The 23,190-nt window shown below is 32.7% G+C and overlaps 3 protein-coding genes and 1 pseudogene across 3 annotated transcripts; 3 read left to right on the forward strand and 1 right to left on the reverse strand.

Moving 5' to 3' along the window:
- The first annotated feature begins 1,209 nt into the window (after positions 1-1,209).
- On the forward strand, positions 1,210-10,753 carry LOC103836713 (ent-copalyl diphosphate synthase, chloroplastic). Its single transcript, XM_009113007.3, has 15 exons — positions 1,210-2,808; positions 3,833-3,904; positions 3,992-4,068; positions 4,368-4,674; positions 5,008-5,191; positions 5,420-5,634; positions 5,753-5,873; positions 6,198-6,310; positions 6,384-6,610; positions 6,785-6,900; positions 7,235-7,333; positions 7,896-8,150; positions 9,381-9,516; positions 9,922-10,098; positions 10,412-10,753. Exons 1-15 carry the CDS (start codon positions 2,694-2,696, stop codon positions 10,619-10,621), a joined length of 2,424 nt encoding a protein of 807 aa, XP_009111255.1. The 5' UTR covers positions 1,210-2,693; the 3' UTR covers positions 10,622-10,753.
- A 2,873-nt stretch (positions 10,754-13,626) lies between these two features.
- Positions 13,627-14,935, forward strand: LOC103836818 (annotated as a pseudogene).
- Positions 14,936-17,173: 2,238 nt separating this feature from the next.
- On the forward strand, positions 17,174-18,024 carry LOC103836715 (photosystem I reaction center subunit II-1, chloroplastic). The gene has a single exon (XM_009113008.1). The coding sequence runs from the start codon at positions 17,237-17,239 to the stop codon at positions 17,861-17,863; it is 627 nt and encodes a 208-aa protein (XP_009111256.1). The 5' UTR covers positions 17,174-17,236; the 3' UTR covers positions 17,864-18,024.
- Positions 18,025-18,656: 632 nt separating this feature from the next.
- LOC103836716 (F-box protein At4g02760) lies at positions 18,657-22,092 on the reverse strand. Its single transcript, XM_009113009.3, has 13 exons — positions 21,738-22,092; positions 20,823-21,324; positions 20,552-20,727; positions 20,395-20,487; positions 20,205-20,315; positions 20,004-20,107; positions 19,818-19,930; positions 19,670-19,734; positions 19,521-19,593; positions 19,377-19,439; positions 19,224-19,282; positions 19,078-19,164; positions 18,657-18,982 (listed from the first exon to the last, which is right to left on the reverse strand). Exons 2-13 carry the CDS (start codon positions 21,171-21,173, stop codon positions 18,892-18,894), a joined length of 1,386 nt encoding a protein of 461 aa, XP_009111257.2. The 5' UTR covers positions 21,174-21,324; positions 21,738-22,092; the 3' UTR covers positions 18,657-18,891.
- Between the last annotated feature and the right edge of the window lie 1,098 nt (positions 22,093-23,190).

The following is a 23,190-nucleotide window of genomic DNA, read 5'->3' on the forward strand; positions in this document are numbered from 1 at the left end:
ATATTTAAAATAATTAGATGTATGTAGACTGTTTATTGTAAAGCTTTGTGTTGCTAAAAAATATATATATATATACTTTGGGTTGCTAAATAAATAAATAAATATATATATATATATATATATATTTAACATCTTGTCAAACTACTCATCATAGTTATATATGCTACAACTAATGAAATTTGATCAATTGATCATCATTTTTTATAAATTTATACAAAATACTATTTTTCTGATAAAATTTTCAGTCTTTCAAAAATCTGGATTTTATTTTTGTCATAAGTTATATCCTTTCAACTTTGACTTCTTATATAGATGACAAAAAAACCAATTTATATTAAAATAGTGATTACTTTTTTTTGTCATCAATAGTGATTATTATTTCTACATATATATATATTAACTATAGATTTAAATATATATGTTTATGCAATGTTTGATAAATATCATTTATTTATAATAAATTAATTATAGAAAATGCACTTTTGTTGATAATTCATATATGTGAATTATTCGCAATCTCTAAATTAAAATTTTCTAATAAACTATTTTATTGAGACAAAAATTTAATTTATAATATTTTAAGTTTTTAACGGTGTAATGTTTAAAATAGATTTTGTCAGATTTAAAGAAGGTTAATCCAAACTAGTCATGAAGGAACGAAACAATTTTAAATTGTCAGTTTTTTCCAACTTATCAGATGGATATTGTCTTTTTCGATATTGTTTGTCTTTTTAATATTTTCCCAAAAAGATTAGATAGGCTATTTTCAATTTATTTTCATATTATTTTATCATTTTTGATAGACTTGATTGAATAAAAGAAATTTTAGACAAAAGTTATATATATATATCATTTCTTAAAAGTTAATCTCATTGTTTATCATAAATTTCTTACCCCTAAATTGGGTCACCAACATATAGTATTTTTACAATTTAATAATGAGGTTGCCAAAAGAAAATTCCGTTTTGAACATCTAATCTATGTATAAATATTCAAAATGTAAAAACTTTTTATATTGTTATTATCTTATGCTTTGTCCATTTAATGTTCATTAATCAAAGTCGAGGACCGTATGCGTATGCTGAGGCTTCTTTACAGCGATCATTTAGAACACTTTTTTTTTGGACAACTGATCATTTAGAACACTTAACATGCAGTATAACTGCTCCAAGAAGTGCTCTCCCGTGGCGGTGCCGGGATTGTAGAGGACCCGAATATTTAGAGGATTGTGTATATTTTATTTAAATTAATGTGTGTTGAAATTATATGACTATTATATTAGTTTTGATGTCGTAACTATTATTTTTTAAACATATTCAGTGAGTAGATCAATATGTGATTATTATAAAGAGTATCGTATAACTGCATATATATATATACATTTTACCAATATATGATAAACAAATGTAATTTAGTAGCCTTTTCAAATTTAATTTAATGATTAGTAAGTTTATGACAAAAAGGATTAGTAAGATTATGATTTGTTATATACAGCTGTATTTTCACTTACAATGGAGATACATTATCTGACATAACTGAAAACTATACGTGTTGTGTAACAAATGCAAGAAAATATTCAACTCTGTTTGAATAATGTTAATTACTAACCTTAGAAATCCAATTTAACGATAAGATTTGTTCTGCTAATAATATAGCTGTATTTTCATTTATCATGAAAAAATATCATAAGTGGCAAACTAAAAATTATTCGTGTCGTGTAACAAAAAAAAAAGATAAAGAAGGATTCAATTATAGTATCTGAGCATATGGTATTTATTTGGATAATTTTGACTAATAACCTTTTGAAATCTAATTTGATGATTAGTAAGATTATGTTTTTTATATATAGCTGTATTTTATATATAATGAAAATACCATATGAAAATTATACGCATCGTGTAACGAAAAAGAAGAAAAGAAATTAATAAGATTCCATTATATTCGAATAACTTGATTCAAAATTCAAATAGTACAAGGATAATGCAATAACTACACGTGTAGTATCATCTTGTATAGCTCTTATGATTTCCACTTTATCCTAAATTAATACTACAAAATGATGTAATCCATCAAAAAATGAAAAAAAAAATAATGAGAAACAAATATTACAAGAATTGAAAAGGAGAAACTCGTGAAGTTTACCTTTGTCACGAGATAAATACCACTTAGAAATAAATATATTGCAATATGCCTTGTCACAAAACCGATCAACATAAATGATTCGTTACCTGAAACTATTATTTTGTAAAAATAGTATGTCTGTATCTGACGTGCATCATATATGATATGATTCAGAGGATTGCATGTAAGCCATCGTATGTGTACTTGGTTTCGAAGATAACGGCCTGTGCCATATCTTTTCTTTTAAAGTAAATTCAATTTTCAGATGGATACAAGAGAATGAGAATTAGAAGAAAAAGCCAAATATGCCCTTCAAATCCATAGCTATGGAAGGAAAATAATCCCACAGAAACACATTCCATGCATCCAATCTCTCTCTTCTTTCTCTCTCAAGAGTACAGTCAGATACAATCTCTGATGGGAAGTCGGTTCTGTCGTTATATAATCCCATTAAATTTATTTTCTCTCTCACCAGTTCTCATCTTTCTCTCTCTAGTTTCACAATCTCTCTTCTTCACTAAGTCTTTGATAAAAACAGAGAGGAGGAGAAAAAGGCTTCTAACTTCTAAGCCATGTCTCTACAATACTATGCTCTTAACTCTATTCAAAGTAACAACTTGTTCAGTACTAAAACAACAGTTTCTCCTTCTAGTTCTTCTCTCTCTTCTTATGTCCTTAAGATCTCAGGTGCGTGATCTTCTCTCCTCTGTCTCCATCTGTCTTATCAAACACACACGATCCCGAAAACAGAGTCTTTCACTAACATGTTTTGCTATGTCTGTAAACGAAATTCTCTTGTGGGTTTGATGATGATCAGTTCTTTAACTGAGTTTTGGATGAAAAAGAATTTGTTTCTTTTTGTTATTTTGTTTTCGGTTTTTTATTTTCCCTAGAGAACAAAACAAAGAAACAGAGTGATGACTCTGTTTATATGTTCTCTCAGTACCCACGCGTGAGATATATTTCATCATCATCAATGTCTCTCTATGTCTCTCTTTTCGTTTTATTTTCTCGTTCTTCCAAACATTTTATAATCATTAATCACTCTTCGTTTATTTTTTCTTCATTTCCCAATAATTCTATTTTTGTTTATGTCTGATTTTGAACTTGTTTTTTTATTTTTACTTTCTGAACGAATGTCTTCTCCTAATTCGATGCAAAATCAGACTATGACCACAACAATCTATAGTTAGTACGTGGAAACATTTTAAGCCTACATTTATAATAAAATGAGACTATAAGATACTACTCCCTCCGTTCGAAATTATTAGACGTTTTAGAGATTTTCTTTTGTCTCATAATACTTGACGTTCACAAAGTCCTAGGTAAAAAAAGATAACATATGACTTTTTCTACCCTTGCAATTAATGATCTCTAGTGATAATGATATGAAGTCAATTGAAAATAAAACATAAATGAAAGGTTAAAATAGATATTATAGCAACATTCTTAATTTATGTGCCAGTTTCTAAAACGTCATATAAATCCGAACGGAGGGAGTATCAGTTTGAATTTATTATTAGAGAAGTACGTTTAGAGAATCTAGTTCTCATTATTAGCGAGTGGATTGACCTCGTATCGTAGCTTATAATAATTTAATGTTTGTTTGACCACGGACAAAAAATTAGTGATTATTATTTATTTATTTCTCTATAGTTAGCAAATTACTCATTCTCTTGTCAGTGTTATATTTAAATTTTGTTTTTGATAGGATCACCGCTAAGTTTGGGGAGCGACAAACCCAGAAGCTGCTCCATATATTGTACAAAACTTCGAACTCAAGGTCTAATTTAATTTCAAAATTAAGTAGTAGTTTACATCTATTCCCTTTATTTTGTTTTCCATATAAAATTTCAATGTTTCTGTGCAGAATACCCTAAATCTCACGAAATTCAACATGATATACCTCTAATACAGTGGCAACAGCTTCAAGGAGATGCTCCTCAGGTGATTTTTAAATATATATTGTCAATTTTAAAAGGCTGTTATTTGTTATAATTATTTTCTTGTCAATAATATTCACCAAAAATATCCTCATTTATAAATACATTCACTCTTCCTTTTACCTTGATTTATACATTTTCCCCCGGAATCTATACTTTATATTCCATCAAAAATAGTTATTTTATCATTGTATGTTTACATTAAAGGTACCAACCACATTTAATTTCAATTGTTGTTATGATTATATGCGCTGATTATAATTTCGTGCATTTTGAATAATAGACTTTTTTTTTGAATAATAGATTAGTGTTGGAAGTAATGATATTGCAATCGAAGAAGCAGTGAAAAGAGTGAAGTCCATTTTAAAAAACTTAAGTGACGGTGAAATTACGATATCGGCATATGACACTGCTTGGGTTGCTTTGATCGACGCCGGAGATAAAACTCCGGCATTTCCCTCCGCCGTGAAATGGATAGCCAACAATCAGCTATCCGATGGTTCATGGGGTGATGCCTACCTCTTCTCTTATCATGACCGTCTCATCAACACACTTGCCTGCGTCGTTGCTCTAACATCATGGAATCTCTTTCCTCATCAATGCCACAAAGGTAATTTATTTTTATTTGCAAAAAAAAATTAGGAAACATGAAAGAATATCTCGACTTTCTGCAAAAAAAACGCAAATCCTTTTTTATAGTGGGCTGAAAAGAAAGTATACATTGTTTTATAGTTATGAGTTAGACCATCAATCTTCTTTCTTTTTTCCGAATGAAAAACATCAATCTTCTTTTTAAAAAGTTTCAAATCTTTTTCCAATAGCCATTCAAACTAATATATACATATATATAGGTTAAAAGAAACGTATCCTTTTTCCTTGTTATTGTTTGATATGGACTAATTTTAAATTATTTTGAAGTATTAATTACTAGTTACCTGTACAGGAATCATGTTTTTTAGAGAAAATATCGGAAAGCTAGAAGAAGAAGACGATGAGCATATGCCTATTGGATTCGAAGTAGCCTTTCCTTCATTACTTGAGATAGCTCGAGGAATAAACATAGATGTACCGTACGATTCTCCGGTCTTGAAGGATATATACGCCAAGAAGGAGCTAAAGCTAACAAGGTTTGTGTGTTGGGCCAAAAATATACAATTTGAAATATTCTATTTTTATATAAACATTTTCGAAAGTATTTATATACGAGTCCAATGTAGGTCACTTAAAACCAAAAAGAATTATACGATATAATATTTGCATACGTATTATAAGATATCTATATATATATATATATATATATATATATATTGACTAAGATGTGAATTAAATTTGGGCGTACGTTGAAATCTTTATAGGATACCCAAAGAGATAATGCACAAGATACCAACAACATTGTTGCATAGTTTGGAGGGCATGCGTGATATAGAATGGGAAAAGCTATTGAAACTTCAGTGTCAAGATGGATCTTTCCTCTTCTCTCCTTCCTCGACCGCTTTCGCATTCATGCAGACCCGAGACAGTAAGTGTCTTGGGTATTTGCGCAATGCCGTCAAACGTTTCAATGGAGGAGGTTTGTTATCTAGTAACCGTGTCTACTCATATATTTTTGTCTACTAGCATTCATGTGTATATATGGCAATGTATAACATCTACTTTTCACTAATAAACTGTTATAATTATATTTTCAGTTCCCAATGTATTTCCTGTGGATCTTTTCGAGCACATATGGATCGTGGATCGCCTACAACGGTTAGGGATATCGAGATACTTTGAAGAAGAGATTAAAGAGTGTCTTGACTATGTTCACAGGTTAGAAAAAACGTTATTTTAATACTCCCTCTGTTTTCAAATGTAGGTAGTTTTAGCAAAAAGAGTTTGTTTCACAATATAAGTAGTTTACATATTTCAATGCACCTTTTTCATTTATTAGATATTGTGTGACCAATAAAATAATGTTAAGCTTTTTATAATTGGTTGAATTAATTGATTAAATGATATATTTTTTTAGATAACAACTTTCTAAATATTTGTACTTTTAAGTAAAACTACTTATAATTAAAAACAGAGGGAGTATTAACTTCATTTGTATACCAAAGTAGTTTTACTCTAATGATGATGATGATAAAATATCAGATATTGGACAGACAAAGGCATATGTTGGGCTAGATGTTCCCATGTCCAAGATATCGACGATACAGCCATGGCATTTAGGCTCTTAAGACTTAATGGATACAAAGTTTCCGCGGGTAAAAAATAATATTTGTTTTTTGGTAATATATTTTAACAAAGTTAAAAGTATAATATCTAGTTCAATTTTAGATGTGTTCAAGGTCTTCGAGAAAGAAGGAGAGTTTTTCTGCTTCGCGGGCCAATCAAACCAGGCGGTGACTGGTATGTTCAATCTATACCGGGCATCGCAATTAGCGTTTCCAAGGGAAGATATATTGATAAACGCCAAAGAATTTTCGTCCAAGTATCTACAACATAAACAAGAGAAAGGAGAGTTGCTTGATAAGTGGATTATAATGAAAGACTTACCTGGCGAGGTACTTTACATGTACAATAAGACCAGAAACACACAAATTACAAATGGTTCCAAAAAACATTACATCTGCACTTACGCACTGCATACCACTTTGGGGTCATCTGATGGAGAAGGAAAACGACAAAGCGTGTTTGACTCTTTTTTGCTTATTTTTGTTTTCTATTTTGCATGTTAGATTGGGTTCGCGTTGGAGGTTCCATGGTATGCAAGCTTGCCTCGAGTGGAGACGAGATTCTATATTGAGCAGTATGGTGGAGAAAACGACGTTTGGATTGGCAAGACCCTTTATAGGTACTTTTTATTTTTCATATTTATTATTATGTTGCATTGTCCAATGAATGCAAAACAAATGCATTGCACTAGCTGTTATAATGCATGCATGAGCTGACCACGTATGCGTTAAGATAAGGCCATTATGGTCATTTAGTTTGGTAAAATACGTAGGTGATTTTAATCTGGATGAATCAAATCAATTGTAAATACCTAACTTGAACCGAATGGAATGTGGAGTGTTTTTTCTGCGTTTAACAAGAACTGCGGGTAGTTGTAACACTTTTTTTTGCAATTGCAAGTGTATTAATTATAAAGTTAATTGATATACTAATAATGCTGGTGGACGATGTAGGATGCCATATGTGAACAATAATGAATATCTGGAATTAGCAAAACAAGACTACAACAACTGCCAAGCTCTGCATCAACTCGAATGGGACACTTTCCAAAAGTAATATCGTCTCCACTCTTCATTTTTTCAATAATCATGGCTTTTAGTTGTTGCGTTTTTTATTTCTAAACTTTTAGGAAACTTTTATGCAAGTGGTTTAGGGAGATCTAATAAAAACTTTGTGATATTTCCGAAAAACAGACAAGTATTATTTTCTTATAACATTTCTAAATGAATTAGCTAAATGGTGTTTTATTTATTTCATATGAGCAAAATCACAACCTTTTTCGTGACAAAGTCGCAACTTTTATTTAGCACTAGCAAGTTTATCGATGCTTTAATTACTTTATTCTTTTTGTATTTTTAAAAGCAAAAATAAAACACTCCGTTTTACTAAGTATTCGGTTAATAAATGATGAAACCAATTATTTATCTTTTTGATCAATAAACCAATTATTTATCTCAAACTGGAATAGTGTATATATACCCGTATATATATATATATATTTATTTATTTCCATAGTGTCTGGAAAGAAAAAACTTTGGTTCCAGTTAAACCGTATCTTTAAGTTTATATTTTTTCTCTATATAAGAACTAATTTTAAAATCAATTTGTACGCAGGTGGTATGAAGAAAATTGGTTAAGTGTGTGGGGTGTGAGTAGAAGCGAGCTTCTAGAGTGCTATTACCTAGCGGCTGCGACTATCTTTGAGGCAGAGAGGTCACATGAGAGAATGGTTTGGGCTAAATCAAGTGTATTGGTTAAAGCCATTTTTTCCTCTTTTGGTGAATCCTCTGACTCAAGAAGGAGCTTCTTCGATCAATTTCGTAACTATATTGCCAATGCTCGACAAAGTGATCCTTACTTCAATAACAGGTAAATTACTCTTATGTTTTCTGATACATAAATTGAAGTTGGGAAAATTATGGAAAATAACACCAAACAAAGTTTTGATTACAAAAAGTAAAATATCCCACGTACAGCTAGTCAGCTACCATAATTTTATTATCAAAATGACTAAAATACTTTTTAAAGGAATTTTTAATCAAATAAAGAAACTAAAATCAAAAGTTTTTAATTTAGTTAAAAATAACTTAAAATATCAATATTAACGTAATATTTCTGTTATCTTAGAAATCTGCTACCATAATTTCATTATCAAAATGACTAAAATACTTTTTTTTTAATTCTATACAGAAACGAAAATCAAAAGTTTTTAATTTAGTTAAAAATGATTTAAAACATCAATACTAACGTAATATTTTTGATATCTTAGAAATTTAAATTTATCATGAGTCTTTTTTTGTCAACAATTTATCATGAGTTTTTTATCTAAAATTTATGCTATTTTAGAATAGTTATCTTGTAATTTTTTTGAGTTAAAAAAAGAATTTGGAAAGGCCAGTTTTCAAAAAAAAAAAAGAGCTTTGTAGCAATAAATTTGATTTATGTCCCACCTATTGGTTTTACGGATTTTGCCTTTGCAACCCTTCACCATCAATTATTTTGTCCATCTACTAACTCGCAAGCTCCTAGCATTTAAATCTATAAATCTGTTTAGGTCCCACCTATTGGTTTTAGTTTAACCCTAATTGAACGGCTGTTTGTTTTGTTTCTGCTATTTGTTTATTTTGCGAAAACACTGTTGGTTTCGCGGCAGAAAACACCAGGCTGTCTCCATTTAATTATATGTGAAGGATAAGTTCATTTGACCTAATATCTTCTTTTTTAAACCTGAGATTAAAAAAAACTGTTAGTTTCATCGAACTGATGATGTGCAGACAAAACTTTCATTTTATACGGCATTTTTTTGCCAGTATAATTCTGTCCGAAAGTATTTTTTTGTATTGGTTAAGATAAGAGAACAACTCTCTTCCAATAAAAACCAGATTTGGTGACGTTATAATAAAAATCTGGAGGCTGTGTAAAATGGAAGTTCCCTTACGTACAAAGTAAAAGCTGGATTTATATACGTGTGTGTTTTTAATTTTATATATTTGATTTTCATACATAAACAAAGTCAAAATAAAAAGAAAGCTCTAGTAGTATCAGTTGATTGACTAATTTGTCTATACTATAATAATGCATGGTGGACATGAAAAATAGGAGTATAAGATTGGACCGACCAGGATCGGTTCAGGCGAGTGGGCTTGTCGGAATCTTAATCAGAACTTTGAATCAGATATCGTTTGATCATTACATGTCTCATGGTCGTGACGTTATCAGTATCCTCTATCAATCGGTACGTTTCTATCTTATTTTTTTCTTCCTCTCACGTTTATATTTTTTTGCTTACGAATATTTAACAAATAAATACGTAGATAACATACATAAAATAAGTCACAGCGGTAATTATAAGAAAACGGATTTGAATGTAGAGCGTTATTTTCTATAGTAAATAGTAAATAGTTAGCTGATGTGTTGAATATTAAAAGTTTGGAACGAAATTGATTTTTTGTTTTTTCTCTTGTCGGGAATATTGTTTATAAAATTAGGGTTTCGGATAATATTTTTACTAAACTTGTGTAGCTGAAATTTCATGGTGCTTTTAAAATATTAAAAATAATAAAAAGTTCGAAACATGTAGAAGGTGTATATCGTTCTAAATATATACTTGTATGAGTATGTTTATTAATGTTTTTTATAGTGGGGAGAATGGCTGGAGAAATGGAAATTAGACGGAAATGAAGGACATGGAGAGCTCCTGGTGAAGATGATAATTCTAATGAAGAACAATGACCTAACTAACTTATTCACTCATCCTCGCTTTGTTCGTCTCTCAGAAATCATCAACCGAATCAATCTTATTGCCCAATACCTAAAGGTTAGTAATTTTTTTCTGGTCATATAAATTACAAAACATTATTCAAATAATCATGACTGGTCTCTCTAATGCAGAAGTCGCGTCATAAAAAAACTAATTCATTTTAATTGGTTTTGTGTTGATACAAAAATAAACCTCAAAATATCCTCCATAATTCATCTCTAAATCTGATGTCCAAGTCCATAACTTCTTTAGCATGTGTTTTGGACCAGGCCTGCAAATACTCGATAATGATTGTTCCATTCGATGTTACAACTACTTCGAGTCTAGTCACCAGATCATACCTCTAACATATGTATATGTCTTACTGCAGACAATGAGAAACGATAAGAAAGAGACGACAATAGAGAGAATGGAGTATGAGATGGAGCAAATGGTTGAGTTAGTATTGTTGGAGGTTGACACACTCCGTGATGTCAGCATCACGTTTCTCGATGTTGCTAAAACTTTTTACTATTCTGCTTCATGTGGTGATCATCTCCAAACTCACATGGACAAAATCTTGTTTCAAAAAGTTCTATAACCTTATCAATATCGATCCATGCCGGTTGTATTTAATTACGTAATCAATGGATAGTCGATTCATGAATCGATTGTTTTTTGTATATATGGATATGTGGAGAATGAGAATAAATTAAATCATGTACAAGTCAAACCTTGGAGTAGTTATTAGCTTCTATTGGAGAGAAAATCCCACATTGGAAATATGGAAATAACATGAATAGTATATAAGGGATTTGGGTCAATCCACTAATTGTCAATTGGTTTTAAGTTTGAAGCCTATGAAATTTATCATGATATATTCTCTCCAATAATCTTTTCTATAGATAATGAACCCTCCGGAAAACAACTTCTTGTTCAAGATGAAATCAGTATATGAACATCGACATATATCATGTAGACTCTCTATGATGCAAGTCATTCATTTTCTTTCGTCAACTCTAGGCTTTGGAACAATCGTCTTTCTTCTTCTTTACATTTGATGGTGCAGATCGAGGTTTGAACCGTGTGCATGTTGAAAACGCGGACACTCCTAACCATTTAGGTCACTAAGGATTTGGCCAGAACGAATTTTAATAATACTAGAGTCTTTGTCCGCGCTACGCGCGAAAAATGGGGGTTGAAGAAATTATTAAGTAACGTTTTTTAATATTATTAAGAATTTATTTGCTAAGTTCAATTATGTTTTGTTTGGAAGTTGACATTTTCTATAAGTTTTTGACATAGTTGGATGGATTAAAATGTCAGGAAATAGATGATAATAAATTAGTTTAAAGGAAGAAAAACAGATGAGAAAATATTTTGTTGGAGTCAAGCAGAATGAAAGATATTGAGGAACAATAATGTTTTTAGGTTGAAAAGAATTGTACACCATAAAGGTCACACTTATCAAAGCCACCTATGCGATCAAGTTTGATAACTCAATTAGTTATGAAAAGATACCGTGAAGAATATATTATTTTATCAGTTACAAAAAAAAGAATATATTATTATAATTCACTTAAACTTACAATCATAAAACTTTGGTTTGAACGCTGGTAGATTGCATATCTGGTGGACTACGAAATACATTCATAATTTAAAATGGTATGATTTTGAATAAAGAAATACTATATCTTAGGAGTCATGACACACCTTTTGGTTTGTTGCGTGATCCGAGTGGACGTCCTCTTTTTCTTTTTATGTGTGTTCCCTGTAGAAGTTTGGAAACAAAAAATTTTAGGTGTTAAAATTATTTTATTTTTTTTTGCAAAAGAGCTTGATTTTTTTTTGAGGAGTTGGTTGCATTGTTATCCTATCGCGATGGAATAGGGAATGGATGCTTGTGCATGGTCGGATTAGTAAATATTTTAAAGTTTTTTGTTTTGTCGAATAAGTATATTTATGAATTTGGCTACTTAACGGGAGTTAGGGGATTTGGGGTTTAAGTAGCAGAATATTGGCATTATGTAATATTGACATGGCTATTAATATTGATGACACATTGTATAGCTAAATATGACATATATAATTATATTTAATGTTAATTTATAATTTTGGTTAAGGTAATAACTCATATATTACAATTCATGTTGATATTGTTTTTTTAGTAAATTTTCAAATTATGATAATAATTCATACATCATCACTAAAATAAATATATTCGAATATGATAATCAATTTCGAAATATTGTTTTGTTTTAATATAATTATACAAATTCATAACAAAACTTAAAAAAAAAAATTCTATACTTAAATAAATACTTAATCGTTAAATCTTTAGTATTTTATATATCAACAATTTTAAAAAATTAGTTTTAATTTTTGATAACTATACAATTATTTATACAAATTTATTTATTATAAGTAACCAAAATAGATAGATAGAAAAATCTATCTAAGTCTAAGATTTTAGATATATACATATATATTCTTAAAATAATTTCAGAAAACAAATCTATTTTTATTTTAAGTTAAGTTAATTTATATTTAGTTAATTCAATTATATGTAATTAAAACAAATACTAAAATATGATTCTTGGTATAGCATACAAATAATTCAATGAAAAAAATAATCTATGATTTTTCAAAAATTGATTACTAACCTTTTTTAGTTTTATCAGATTTGTCGAGAGCAGCTTCACCCCATCTATAGTGAAATTCTTAATTTTGTAGTTTGTATGTAATTATACTACAATATATTTTATTTTCTATTTTATTAGGTTATCAAAACGATATATGAGTTATGTATTTAAAAAATATTTTCATCGATTATATGGTTGTTGTGTTTTCAGGAATTTCCAATTTACGTTCCTTCAAGACTTTTGATCTTAAGTTTTGCAAGGCTTTTGAATTTTTTTAGAACAATACGACTTATCATTCGAAATTGGAAGATGCAATTATTATTATTTACTTACGAATTCTGTCAGCAATTTGTTATAAGAAGAATTCACCAGCTATACTCTTCAGCCATTTGATCCATATTTTAGTAATTCGAATGAGTTAAAATTTTATAATATCTGAGGAGACAAAAAATTGGGTGAAAGCCATTTGTATTATAATTTTTTGTGAGGGTGGCATTAAGTTTGGTTATTAAAAATATATGAATTATTTTCAATTCCATTACAAAAGACATTACTCTGTACATATGTCAGGCTCAATATAAAAGAAAGATCATGTGGGTGGAGATTATTATATTTTTCTATATAATACTATGTACCTGCAGTTTTCAAAGGGGGTGTAGGAGGTGGGTTCTCCATTCCTTTCATATCTGGACCTTAGAAGAAAACCAATTGTCAGATAGAGAGCCATATTAAGATTTGTATTCTTTTGGCTTGTAAAAGAATTTCTTATACTTGCGTAGTCTTTTGGAGTAGTGCTTTGGTTAGAGCTTGGTAGATAGTTCCTATGGTGATTTCACTATTGATTTTGGTGATATGAAACAGAAAGCTAGGTTTTTCTGTAGTGTTTTTAGAAATAGTGTCTTTCCACTTTTTCTTATGACGAAACCTTGGAAATTTAATTCTCTCGGAGGAAGGTTGAAGAAGGATGTTAATGGTTAAGATATGAGAATATTTTTTTTTACGTTATTGGAAGAAAATAACATTTACTCTCTTGGGTTTGACTTGTTCTATAAGGCCTTAATTTATGCTATTCAATACTTCTGTTAATTCTTTTATTTTAGTTTTTTAAAATATTTGGAAATGAGATTATTCTTGTGGTTAATTGATAGATTCTGCTGTTTTTACGTGAAAATCTATATTATCAGTCTAGATTGTCTTCTTACCTTCTCTGCATGATCTCATGAGCAAGTTCTTTCGCACCATTGACTGGTATTATTCCATTTTCACAAAGATTATGTAAAACCCCATTTTCACAAAGACTGGTATTATTCCATTACATGTCTTCTACACCAAGACTTAGCCTTTACTTCTGTTACCGTTACTCCTCTTCTCAGCCACTATCTACGCCGCTCCTTTCCCTCTCCCCAACCCCATCTCCAACCATCTCCCCCGTCCCACGCACCTCCCCCACTCCCCCTCGCACATCCTCCACCTCCCCACTCGACCCAAAGCAGCTCACAGCCTTCGAATCCCTCAACATCCCCACCCTCAAGAACCCCTGCGACCACCACCACCCCTCCTCCTCCAAAAAACCCCCCACCACCGTCGTAACCTGCGACACCGGCTCCCCATTCCGCCTCGTCACCTCCCTCTCCTTCACAAACTGCTCCTCCGATCTCTCCATCTCCTCCACAGCCCTCAAAGCCCTTTCCCCCTCCCTCACCTCCCTCTCTTTCCACAACTGCCCTTCCCTCTCCGCTCCCCCTCACCTCCCGGACTCGCTCCACTCCTTCTCCGCCGTCTCCTCCTTCCCCCGCCTCTCGGGACTCTCCCTCGCTCGCCTCGTCAACCTCACCGACATCACTGTCTCCTCCGTCCCTGTCTCCACCTCGGGGCTATTCGTCATCCTCGGGAACATGCACGACATCGTCTCCCTCACCATCTCCCACGCCAATCTCTCCGGGAACATCCCAAAATCCTTCCACTCGAATCTCACATTCATCGACTTATCGGATAATCTCATCAAAGGACCAATACCCACTTCGATTACTCTCCTCTCCAGCCTCAAAGCTTTAAACTTGTCGTCGAACTTGATCTCCGGCGAGATACCCGACAGCATCGGGAGTCGAAAATTGAATGTGTGAAAGTGAATCGATGAGAACTCAGCCGAGAAGGTTTCAAGCCGAGAAGACGAAGTGGGGAGGAGAAGAGACGGCGTGGATCCATAGTAGGGTTGGAAGCTCTTTTTGAATTGGGCTAATTGCTTTTTATTCGAACTGGGCTAATAACACTCTCTTGACCCACTGTCGTTGGACATTTTTCACTTAATATAGGTACATTAGAAACAAAAGCCCAAAATTTTAATTGAAATGTTCTGATTGGCTAAATTTAATAAGTGACGTGGACAGCTTTAGAAGGCTTTATTAGTTCCTTTTAGTATAGTATAGATATTTTTTATTGTTAAAGGATTTTCATTGAATTTAAATAATATACTATTTGTTTTGTTCAATTATTTTTAAAACATAAGTTTTGGCATCTCAATGATTTCTTGATCATAAAGTCGTATTTATATTTATTTTATGAAACTCTTAAATCTTAATATATATATATATAGTGTGTGTGTATCCCCGTAATCTAAGTGTGATTTTGCAGAAGAAACATAGGAAGTGATGTATACTGGGGTTTAGCATAACAAAAGCCAAAGAACCATGCAGTTGTCATGTAAAAAAAAACTCACTTTTCTAGAGATTGATTTGTTTTTTGTATGTGTGTGATTTTGGTTGTCGTGACTTGCATGCCTTTGAAAAGTTTTTTTTTGTGTGGCAGAGACAATATCCACTTTAGAACACATGATCTTGATGACTAGGTTTTGTTCTCTTTTCTTTGGACATCAGACACCCAACTTATTAAGACATCATCATATCTATTTAGATTCTCCTTGGATATAAAATATGAATGGATAGCATATTGTTTATTTTTGTTTAATCTAAGTATATGTAGTATATGGTTTTTTATCATTGCTTACCTAGTAGGGATGGATAATTATCTGTAGATCCGTTTTGAATTAGTATTCGATTTATTCCAAAAGTTTGATTTCGTAAGTGCCTTTAATCGTGAACTTGTAAGGTCTACGCAGAACAAGAACATATTAAAAACAAGCTTAACCACATTGAAACAAAATCAAAATAAAAATCGAGTTGAAGTACTAAGGGATGTCCATGCATAATTTCTTGAAAGATTTCCCGGACAATCGGCCACTTTCACGAAAAGAAGGCCAAAATATGTAGTGATATAAATGTACACTGATTGTTTCTTCTTGAAATTGAACAGAACAAAAAATATCATATTAATGGCAGTCTTAAACTTAGTAATAGTGGCTCGAACTAAACCGCTGACCCATAAATTCTATAAATTTACGAATAATTAACTGATAAATAAGAAATTATTTCCAAAGAGAATTACTCGACAGAGTGCGATAGACATGTTTGGTTTAAATTAGGGCCCTAAGGGACAGAACTATAAAAAGTTAGGTAATGTGCAAAGAGTGTAAAGCAATTTGGAATTGATGGTCAAAATTAGTAAAGGCATGGGCCAAACTAATACATAAATGGAGAGACATTGCATTACATAAATCTACATTTATGAATTGTTATGGTTTTATTCTCTATCTCAACTTTATTTCTTTCGTTTTATAATAATGTTTTTCTTTTTCTTTTGGGTCACCATGAGAATGTTTTATGTTTGGATTTATGAAATGTACTATGATAAAAAAGCATATTTACAAAAATCTACATGTGAAGAATGAATGCATGTGTGATCAAAAATGTTTTTTTGGGACACGCTGCACACATATGTATTTTGTTCATCTTCGTGTAAAAGTATTAGTCTTTATCTTGGCTCATGAATCCAGAAAAACCTAGATTTTTGACTTTTACTCCGAATTAACCAAAAAACGATCCAAACCAAAATCGAACTGGAACCGAACCAGAATCAAATAGGATCCGGAATTATTTTGGATATTAATCAGTTCCTAATTTTGTTATCCAGACCAAACTGATAACTGAACCGAATTTTCTAAATACTAAAACGAATATCCCACAAATGTATCTTATGATATCATAATGAATTTTCAATGTTGAAAAAAATACTAAGTTAAAAGAGTACTATCATCCAAATATTCTATTCATTACAATGGTTATGAAAGGATTGGTGGGTGCCCAATTGAAATCCATATTCTATTGATTACAATGGGCCACAAATTGCTATGAAACGTCATCATGAATTAAAATTCTGGTTAAACCAACCAATTTTCTTACTCAAGCCCAAAGTTTTCAATTAAATGAGCCTAAGAAGCCCAAAACATTTGCTTGATATCCGTCAAAAAAATGAAAGAACTCAAAACGACGTCAGATAAGATCAGAAGAAGATGGGTAAGAGAAAAATCTAATACTTGAATCCTATTGGTTACCTTATCCACTCAATCGAACCAACTCTAGCCTCTCATTACAGAACATTATCCTGTTTCTCATTAAATACATTTGTAAGAGCAATTAGCTCGTTACAGAGAAAAAACAAACAAACACAAAAAAAAAAACATGGCAGCTCAAGCCTCGGGTCTCTTTAGCTCCGCCGTGACAACCGCCGCTACCTCCGGCGTAAAAAAGCTCCACCTTTTCACGACATCCCACCGTCCAAGATCCCTCTCCTTCCCCAAAACCGCAATCCGCGCCGAGAAAGCAGACTCCGCCGCCGCCGCCCCCGCCGCCGCCGTGAAAGAAGAAGCTCCGGTGGGATTCACGCCGCCGCAGCTAGACCCGAACACGCCGTCTCCGATCTTCGCGGGAAGCACGGGCGGTCTTCTCCGCAAGGCCCAGGTGGAGGAGTTCTACGTCATCACGTGGAACTCGCCGAAGGAGCAGATCTTTGAGATGCCGACGGGAGGCGCGGCGATCATGAGGGAAGGTCCGAACTTGCTGAAGCTGGCGAGGAAAGAGCAGTGCTTGGCCTTGGGGACGAGGCTTAGGTCCAAGTACAAGATTAACTACCAGTTCTACAGGGTGTTCCCTAACGGTGAGGTTCAGTATCTTCATCCTAAAGATGGGGTTTATCCGGAGAAGGCGAATGCGGGAAGGGAAGGTGTTGGTCAGAACATGAGATCTATTGGGAAAAATGTTAGTCCCATTGAAGTTAAGTTCACTGGGAAACAAAGTTATGATTTGTAAGTTGTGGAAACTTAAAATGTGAAAAAAACAAAACTCATGTGGATGTGACTATGTTTGGTTTTAATTTTTAATGGGGTTCATCTTAATAATTTTCTCGTGTTATATTTTGTTGTTATTGTTGTTATGTGAATTTTGGTGTGGTAATTGTTAGTAAGTTTATATGCAGCTCTCTCAACAACAAGGAGATTAGAGATGTATCAAAACTTATGTTGTAGGCAAAATGTGTTGGTTGTTTCTCTAAAGAAAGAACAACCATGTAAAAAGTGACCATATGCTAGAGCTATATGGAGATGTGCCCATTCCCATCAATTTTTGACAGTCCAACAGCAGAGCTAGAAGGCAACATTGGTACCATGATACTGATCAAGAGCATGAGATCTCTTTCAAAACAGGTACTCAACTTCCTTTCTTGATTTTGTGAGGAAGTCAAGAAACGGATTTTTAATCAATAAAAGTGATCACCCTCAAGAAGATGCATACTTAGGAATTCAAGCAGCTTTGGAATGGATTGAAGCAAAAGAAGATTTAAAACTGGATAATTCAGATATTCAAGCTACATCATATTTGGAGACTGATACGAAGTTTAGTAGCTTTACTTTGAATAATTGAAACTCATTTAGTGTTTTACTTCGATACTGGTGTCCTGGTAAGGTTTGATGCATATATATTCAACTAGGTGTTTGGTACTAGTTTGGATCAAAGGAGGTGGTGAGGTGCATAAAGCTTGGAAGAAATGGGAAATACACTTTTGGATAAAAACTGATGTAGAGTGAAGAAAAAAGTATCTCAAAAATCGTATTACATGAAGGCATTGAAACTCCAACTTGAATGTTCCAATAGGAAATTGAACTACATTCACTTTGGATGTGGTTTAAAAACATTACAACCAAATGCTTCAGAAAATACGATTGGTTTAGTAACGACATGATTACAAAAAAAAAGTAAAATGCAAAGAAACTCCAATATGAGTGAAACATCATGTCAAATAACAGCCTTTTATGTACAAAAAGTTAAGAAAAAAGTTAACATTACCCCGAGTCGTCGTACTCCTCCTCATCCTCCCCGTAGCTGTAATAAGAACTCCCGGAAGAAGATGTACTGTCTGAATATAATTCCGAGCTGAGATATTAAATAACAAAACCATTTAATGTACTCTGATAAAAGAAAAAGATAAAAGCATAATACACATAACTAGTTGTAATTAATTCATGAACCTTGACGACGAGGATGATGATGGTGCTGGAAAAATTGCGACAAATGTGACACCTGGTTTTTGTTTCTTCAGCTCCTCAATAGGAAATCTACAACACAAAACAATGTCATATATGTGGGAATAAAAAAGAATATGAACAAATCTTACTTTGGTTCAAAAGTTGCAATCCCAGCATCAGACACTAAACCGTGTTTGCTTGATATGTCCTATTAGAGACGAGTATGAGAAACCAAAAGTTACTCTGTGTCACACGCAAATTCACAGAACAAACTAAGCACAACACTTCCTTTGACAACTTACAATGTACCGAATTGATTTGAAGTCTCCCGCAAGTATTGAATTCAAAAATAGCAACACTTCTCTCTGTGAATGCCGAGGTAACGTTCAGTAGTCAGTCAGGACTGTGACATTTAAGAAAAAGTCTTGTATTTTTTATCATATTACCTCTTTTAGATAATAGCAGTCGCGCAACGATAGAGTCTCGAGTGGACTGTCTTTGCAGCTAAGTCCCAAATCCCTACCATCAAACTCTTACACGATAAGACATTTGAAAACACACACTTAAAAGATATTATTACCAAAACGACATGAACCTCAAAAAGGAACCACTAATTCCATAAGTTCCAGACAGGTTTATGTACTTCAGTTGACGAAAACCCTGCAAAAGTTTGTTCGGCTTTAGAGAAGCATATACATGGGTAGTACCCAAATGATTGAAAAAAAAAATTACAGGAGCAATACCATAATAATAGTTCGGGTCATTGCGTCGTTTACCCCAAATTGAAAGAGTGTTAGCGAGCTCAAGTTGGGGCAATTATCCACAAACTCAACCACGGATGAACTTGATGGGGGTCCTAGACCACCAATCACAAAGTAGGACACCATTGAGAAAACCTTAAAAGAAAAAGGAAAGCTGAAACATATTACCTGCTGCACCACAGTTCTCTAAGAACAAATGCTCTATCAAGCGACAATTCGTAGTGATTGGCGCTAGATGCTCTACTGAATTTACCTTGTCAGTACCTGATATACTAGATAATGCAATAAAGTGAATTTAAAATGAACAGACATTAAAGTAGAAAAATGAATCAAAAGATGGCAAGGGAATGTAATCCAAGAGAAACTTACAATCCAATAACCTTCAAATCAGTGAGATTTGGACAGAGTGACAACACAGCACATAAGGACTTTCCAGGCGTGAGTGTCAGATTGTAAAGGTGTAGGCTTCTCAAGAGACCCCTAGTTTTAATGGAGATAGATAGATAGTTAACTGAGCAGCAATTCTCAAGCAGAAAAGGGTAATCAAGCACATACATACCCAGCAAAACCGTGATTAAAAGACAGTGGAGCAAGACAAGATCTCGTAAGCAAAAACGTTGATCTGGAAGAGATAGAACCAAGCTTGAGGGATCTGCAAAGCATAAACGAGAGACCTGAGATATTGATAATACACATAAAATAAGATTAATAACAACCTGAGTTCTTTTCCAGCCCGATGGATCATAATACACACAACACCATTATCAACATTTTTGGCAGCCATTGTGAGGTCGATGTGGGAGTAACACACACGGTCCATGGCACACTTGTTGAACATTGTGCAGCACACAGAAGCTTGCATTAGAGACTTGGTATCAAGCATTGAAAACACCTGGAAACATATAATGTGACACGTCATCACTCATGAAAATTCGACAATAATAAAATTAAAGATAAGATGAGAGAATCTGGATATGTTGTAACAACCTTGGTGGTTAGCTCAGGGAGGAGAGGCCAGGATATAGAGTTGTGGAGGGTGGCGCGTTTCCTTATGCAACGCTTGGTGGAGTTGTGAAGAAGCGACGCGAGTTGGAGAGTACGATCGAGGAAACGATCATGATCGGAGGCATCAATGACTTTATCAAGCACTCGATCGAAAGAGCAGGCGATGGAGAGTGGCGAGGAGGAGAACAGAGGCAAGTCCGACAAGGAAAGGAAAGAGGAGATGGTCGTATCCACGTTGCTTTGGTTGAAACCTGGAGCGAGATGGAGGGAGCTGGGATCTTTGACCGAAGAAGGGTCATGGCAAGGTCGCTTGGGATTGGGAGGAGCGTCCATAACACGGACACGGAATCAGAGAATCCAAAGCTTTGCAAAGTCTAGACCTGACCAAGGTTTGTAATATAACTCTGTGACATATTAAGAGTACTTAAGCTGACCATTACGGTAGTTATTCAGGAAAGTTGTTGACTTGTCACTTGATTCCTAGCTGAATGAAGCAAAGGAAAATAAAGATCAGAAGATTAAAAGATGACACAAAAAAAATGGTAAAAAGTATTTTCTAAGTTTGATAGACAACAAAAATAGGCGACTGACTCCATACAACAAAGAAAACAAACCAAGAAGCCAGCAATGCATTTCAATATCCCATAAGATAACAGAAAATAACAACTTCATCAAGATATTATGAAGTTAATATGGGCAGTGTCAATAACCACACAAGCTCAGCTCATCATCAACAGTCTGTGACACACTACTTCAAAAATTTATCCTCCAAAAAGAAGGAACAACGCTCTTAAACATAGCAAATGTAGTGAAATGGTGCCCAATGCCACGAGCAATGGAGTTTGTTGTTCGATTCAAGCATAGATCAATGAACAATTTTTGAGGACTATCGCTTACATTCAGCCGAGAGGCACCGTTGGCGAATTAGAGTAGACGCGAGTCGACTTTGAGAATACGATCAACGGAACGAACGAGGCGATCGATCCTGAGTTAAATTATCTCCGTCGAAGAGACGAGGAGTCTCTGTCCTCCCTCTTTCGTCGCCGTCGTTCGAGGCGGGTAACGGTCAAGTGTGATTCTGATCCACGAATTGGATAATCCGAATTCTTCCTTAACCCGATTGTTTGAGTTATATCTTGTGGATTAATTAATTACTTGGACCTCAATAATGATTTTCAACTCACTTTCTGTCCATCGAAGCCCAACTAAAATTTTCAAAGGGTAAATAGTATAAATACTATAAAATAAAGTATATTAGTATTTCTGTAAATATGAAATTGCCTTCATTTAAATTAAATGAGTCTGATATAAAATAAAGTATTTCATAGAAAGAAAAAAGGTATTTTTTTTTTTGTAAAATAGAATGCTAGATTGTATTAATTACATTAATAAATCAATTTTATAACTAATTTTTTTCTAAAATCATATATCACATAGTTGTTGGAATGAAATTATTTAACATTATTACAAATGATCTAAAAACTATTTAATATATTATATAAATTTTATTACAAATATTTACAAAACCGACTAAAATTATAAAATATTTCATTTATAATTTTATATTTACTATAAATACAATATTAATCTGGACGTTTTTCAAAGACAACTATTTTATCCCAAACAACATTATCAAAAACCAAAAAACAAATATGTGACTATAAACAAAATTAAAAACTAAAATATTTTTAAATTAAAATTTATAATAAACTAAGAGAAAATATTCTAAAAATACAAATATATTTGATGACCAAAATAAGTTTATTAAAAACTTAAAATTAAAGTAACATTAACAAATAATACATTAACTACAAGCGCGGGTTTTTTGGATTATATTATAATACAAAGTCTTATTATATCGAAAATATAATTTTTAACAGTTATATAATCTATGAATTAGTTTATTTAATATTTTATATGTACACTTTTACGTAAATTTCTTTTATGTATGAGAATTATATCCGGATCAAAAAAACAAACCGAACCGACCCGGAAATATAGGTTTAGTTCAGGTCCAGAGAAGATAACATATTTGGAGTTTTTTTAGACCCGTATGTCTTTGTTTGTGTCCGGATCCTACTCTAGACCCGATCATAAATATGTTGTGTTTATTAGGTATATTTGGATATTTCGAATATGTTTCCAGCATTATGGATATTTTTTTTAGATTTTTGGTTTACGATTATAGTTTTTGATTTCAGGTAAATTTTCAAAGTAAAAAAAATTAGGGTATTTGGATAAAATTTTGGATATTTTCAGTTCAGTAACAGATTTTGAATAAGATTTTAAATTTTTAGGTATTTGAATTTTTTTGGCTATTTATTTGGAGTTTCAAGTACTTTTTGTGTTT

Source organism: Brassica rapa, chromosome A09 (genome assembly GCF_000309985.2).
Source record: "Brassica rapa cultivar Chiifu-401-42 chromosome A09, CAAS_Brap_v3.01, whole genome shotgun sequence".
Taxonomy (NCBI): Eukaryota; Viridiplantae; Streptophyta; class Magnoliopsida; order Brassicales; family Brassicaceae; genus Brassica; species Brassica rapa.

Bases quoted from the DNA above. Each gene is read 5' to 3' on its own strand.
- LOC103836713 (XM_009113007.3), top strand. From the start codon at position 2,694: ATGTCTCTACAATACTATGCTCTTAACTCTATTCAAAGTAACAACTTG. The intron at 2,809-3,832 runs GTGCGTGATCTT...TGTTTTTGATAG, and splicing joins TTATGTCCTTAAGATCTCAG to GATCACCGCTAAGTTTGGGG. The intron at 5,192-5,419 runs GTTTGTGTGTTG...AAATCTTTATAG, and splicing joins AAGGAGCTAAAGCTAACAAG to GATACCCAAAGAGATAATGC.
- LOC103836715 (XM_009113008.1), top strand. From the start codon at position 17,237: ATGGCAGCTCAAGCCTCGGGTCTCTTTAGCTCCGCCGTGACAACCGCC.
- LOC103836716 (XM_009113009.3), bottom strand. From the start codon at position 21,173: ATGGACGCTCCTCCCAATCCCAAGCGACCTTGCCATGACCCTTCTTCG. The intron at 19,735-19,817 runs GTATTGCTCCTG...AAACTTTTGCAG, and splicing joins TGACCCGAACTATTATTATG to GGTTTTCGTCAACTGAAGTA. The intron at 18,983-19,077 runs GTTCATGAATTA...TTAATATCTCAG, and splicing joins TCATCATCCTCGTCGTCAAG to CTCGGAATTATATTCAGACA.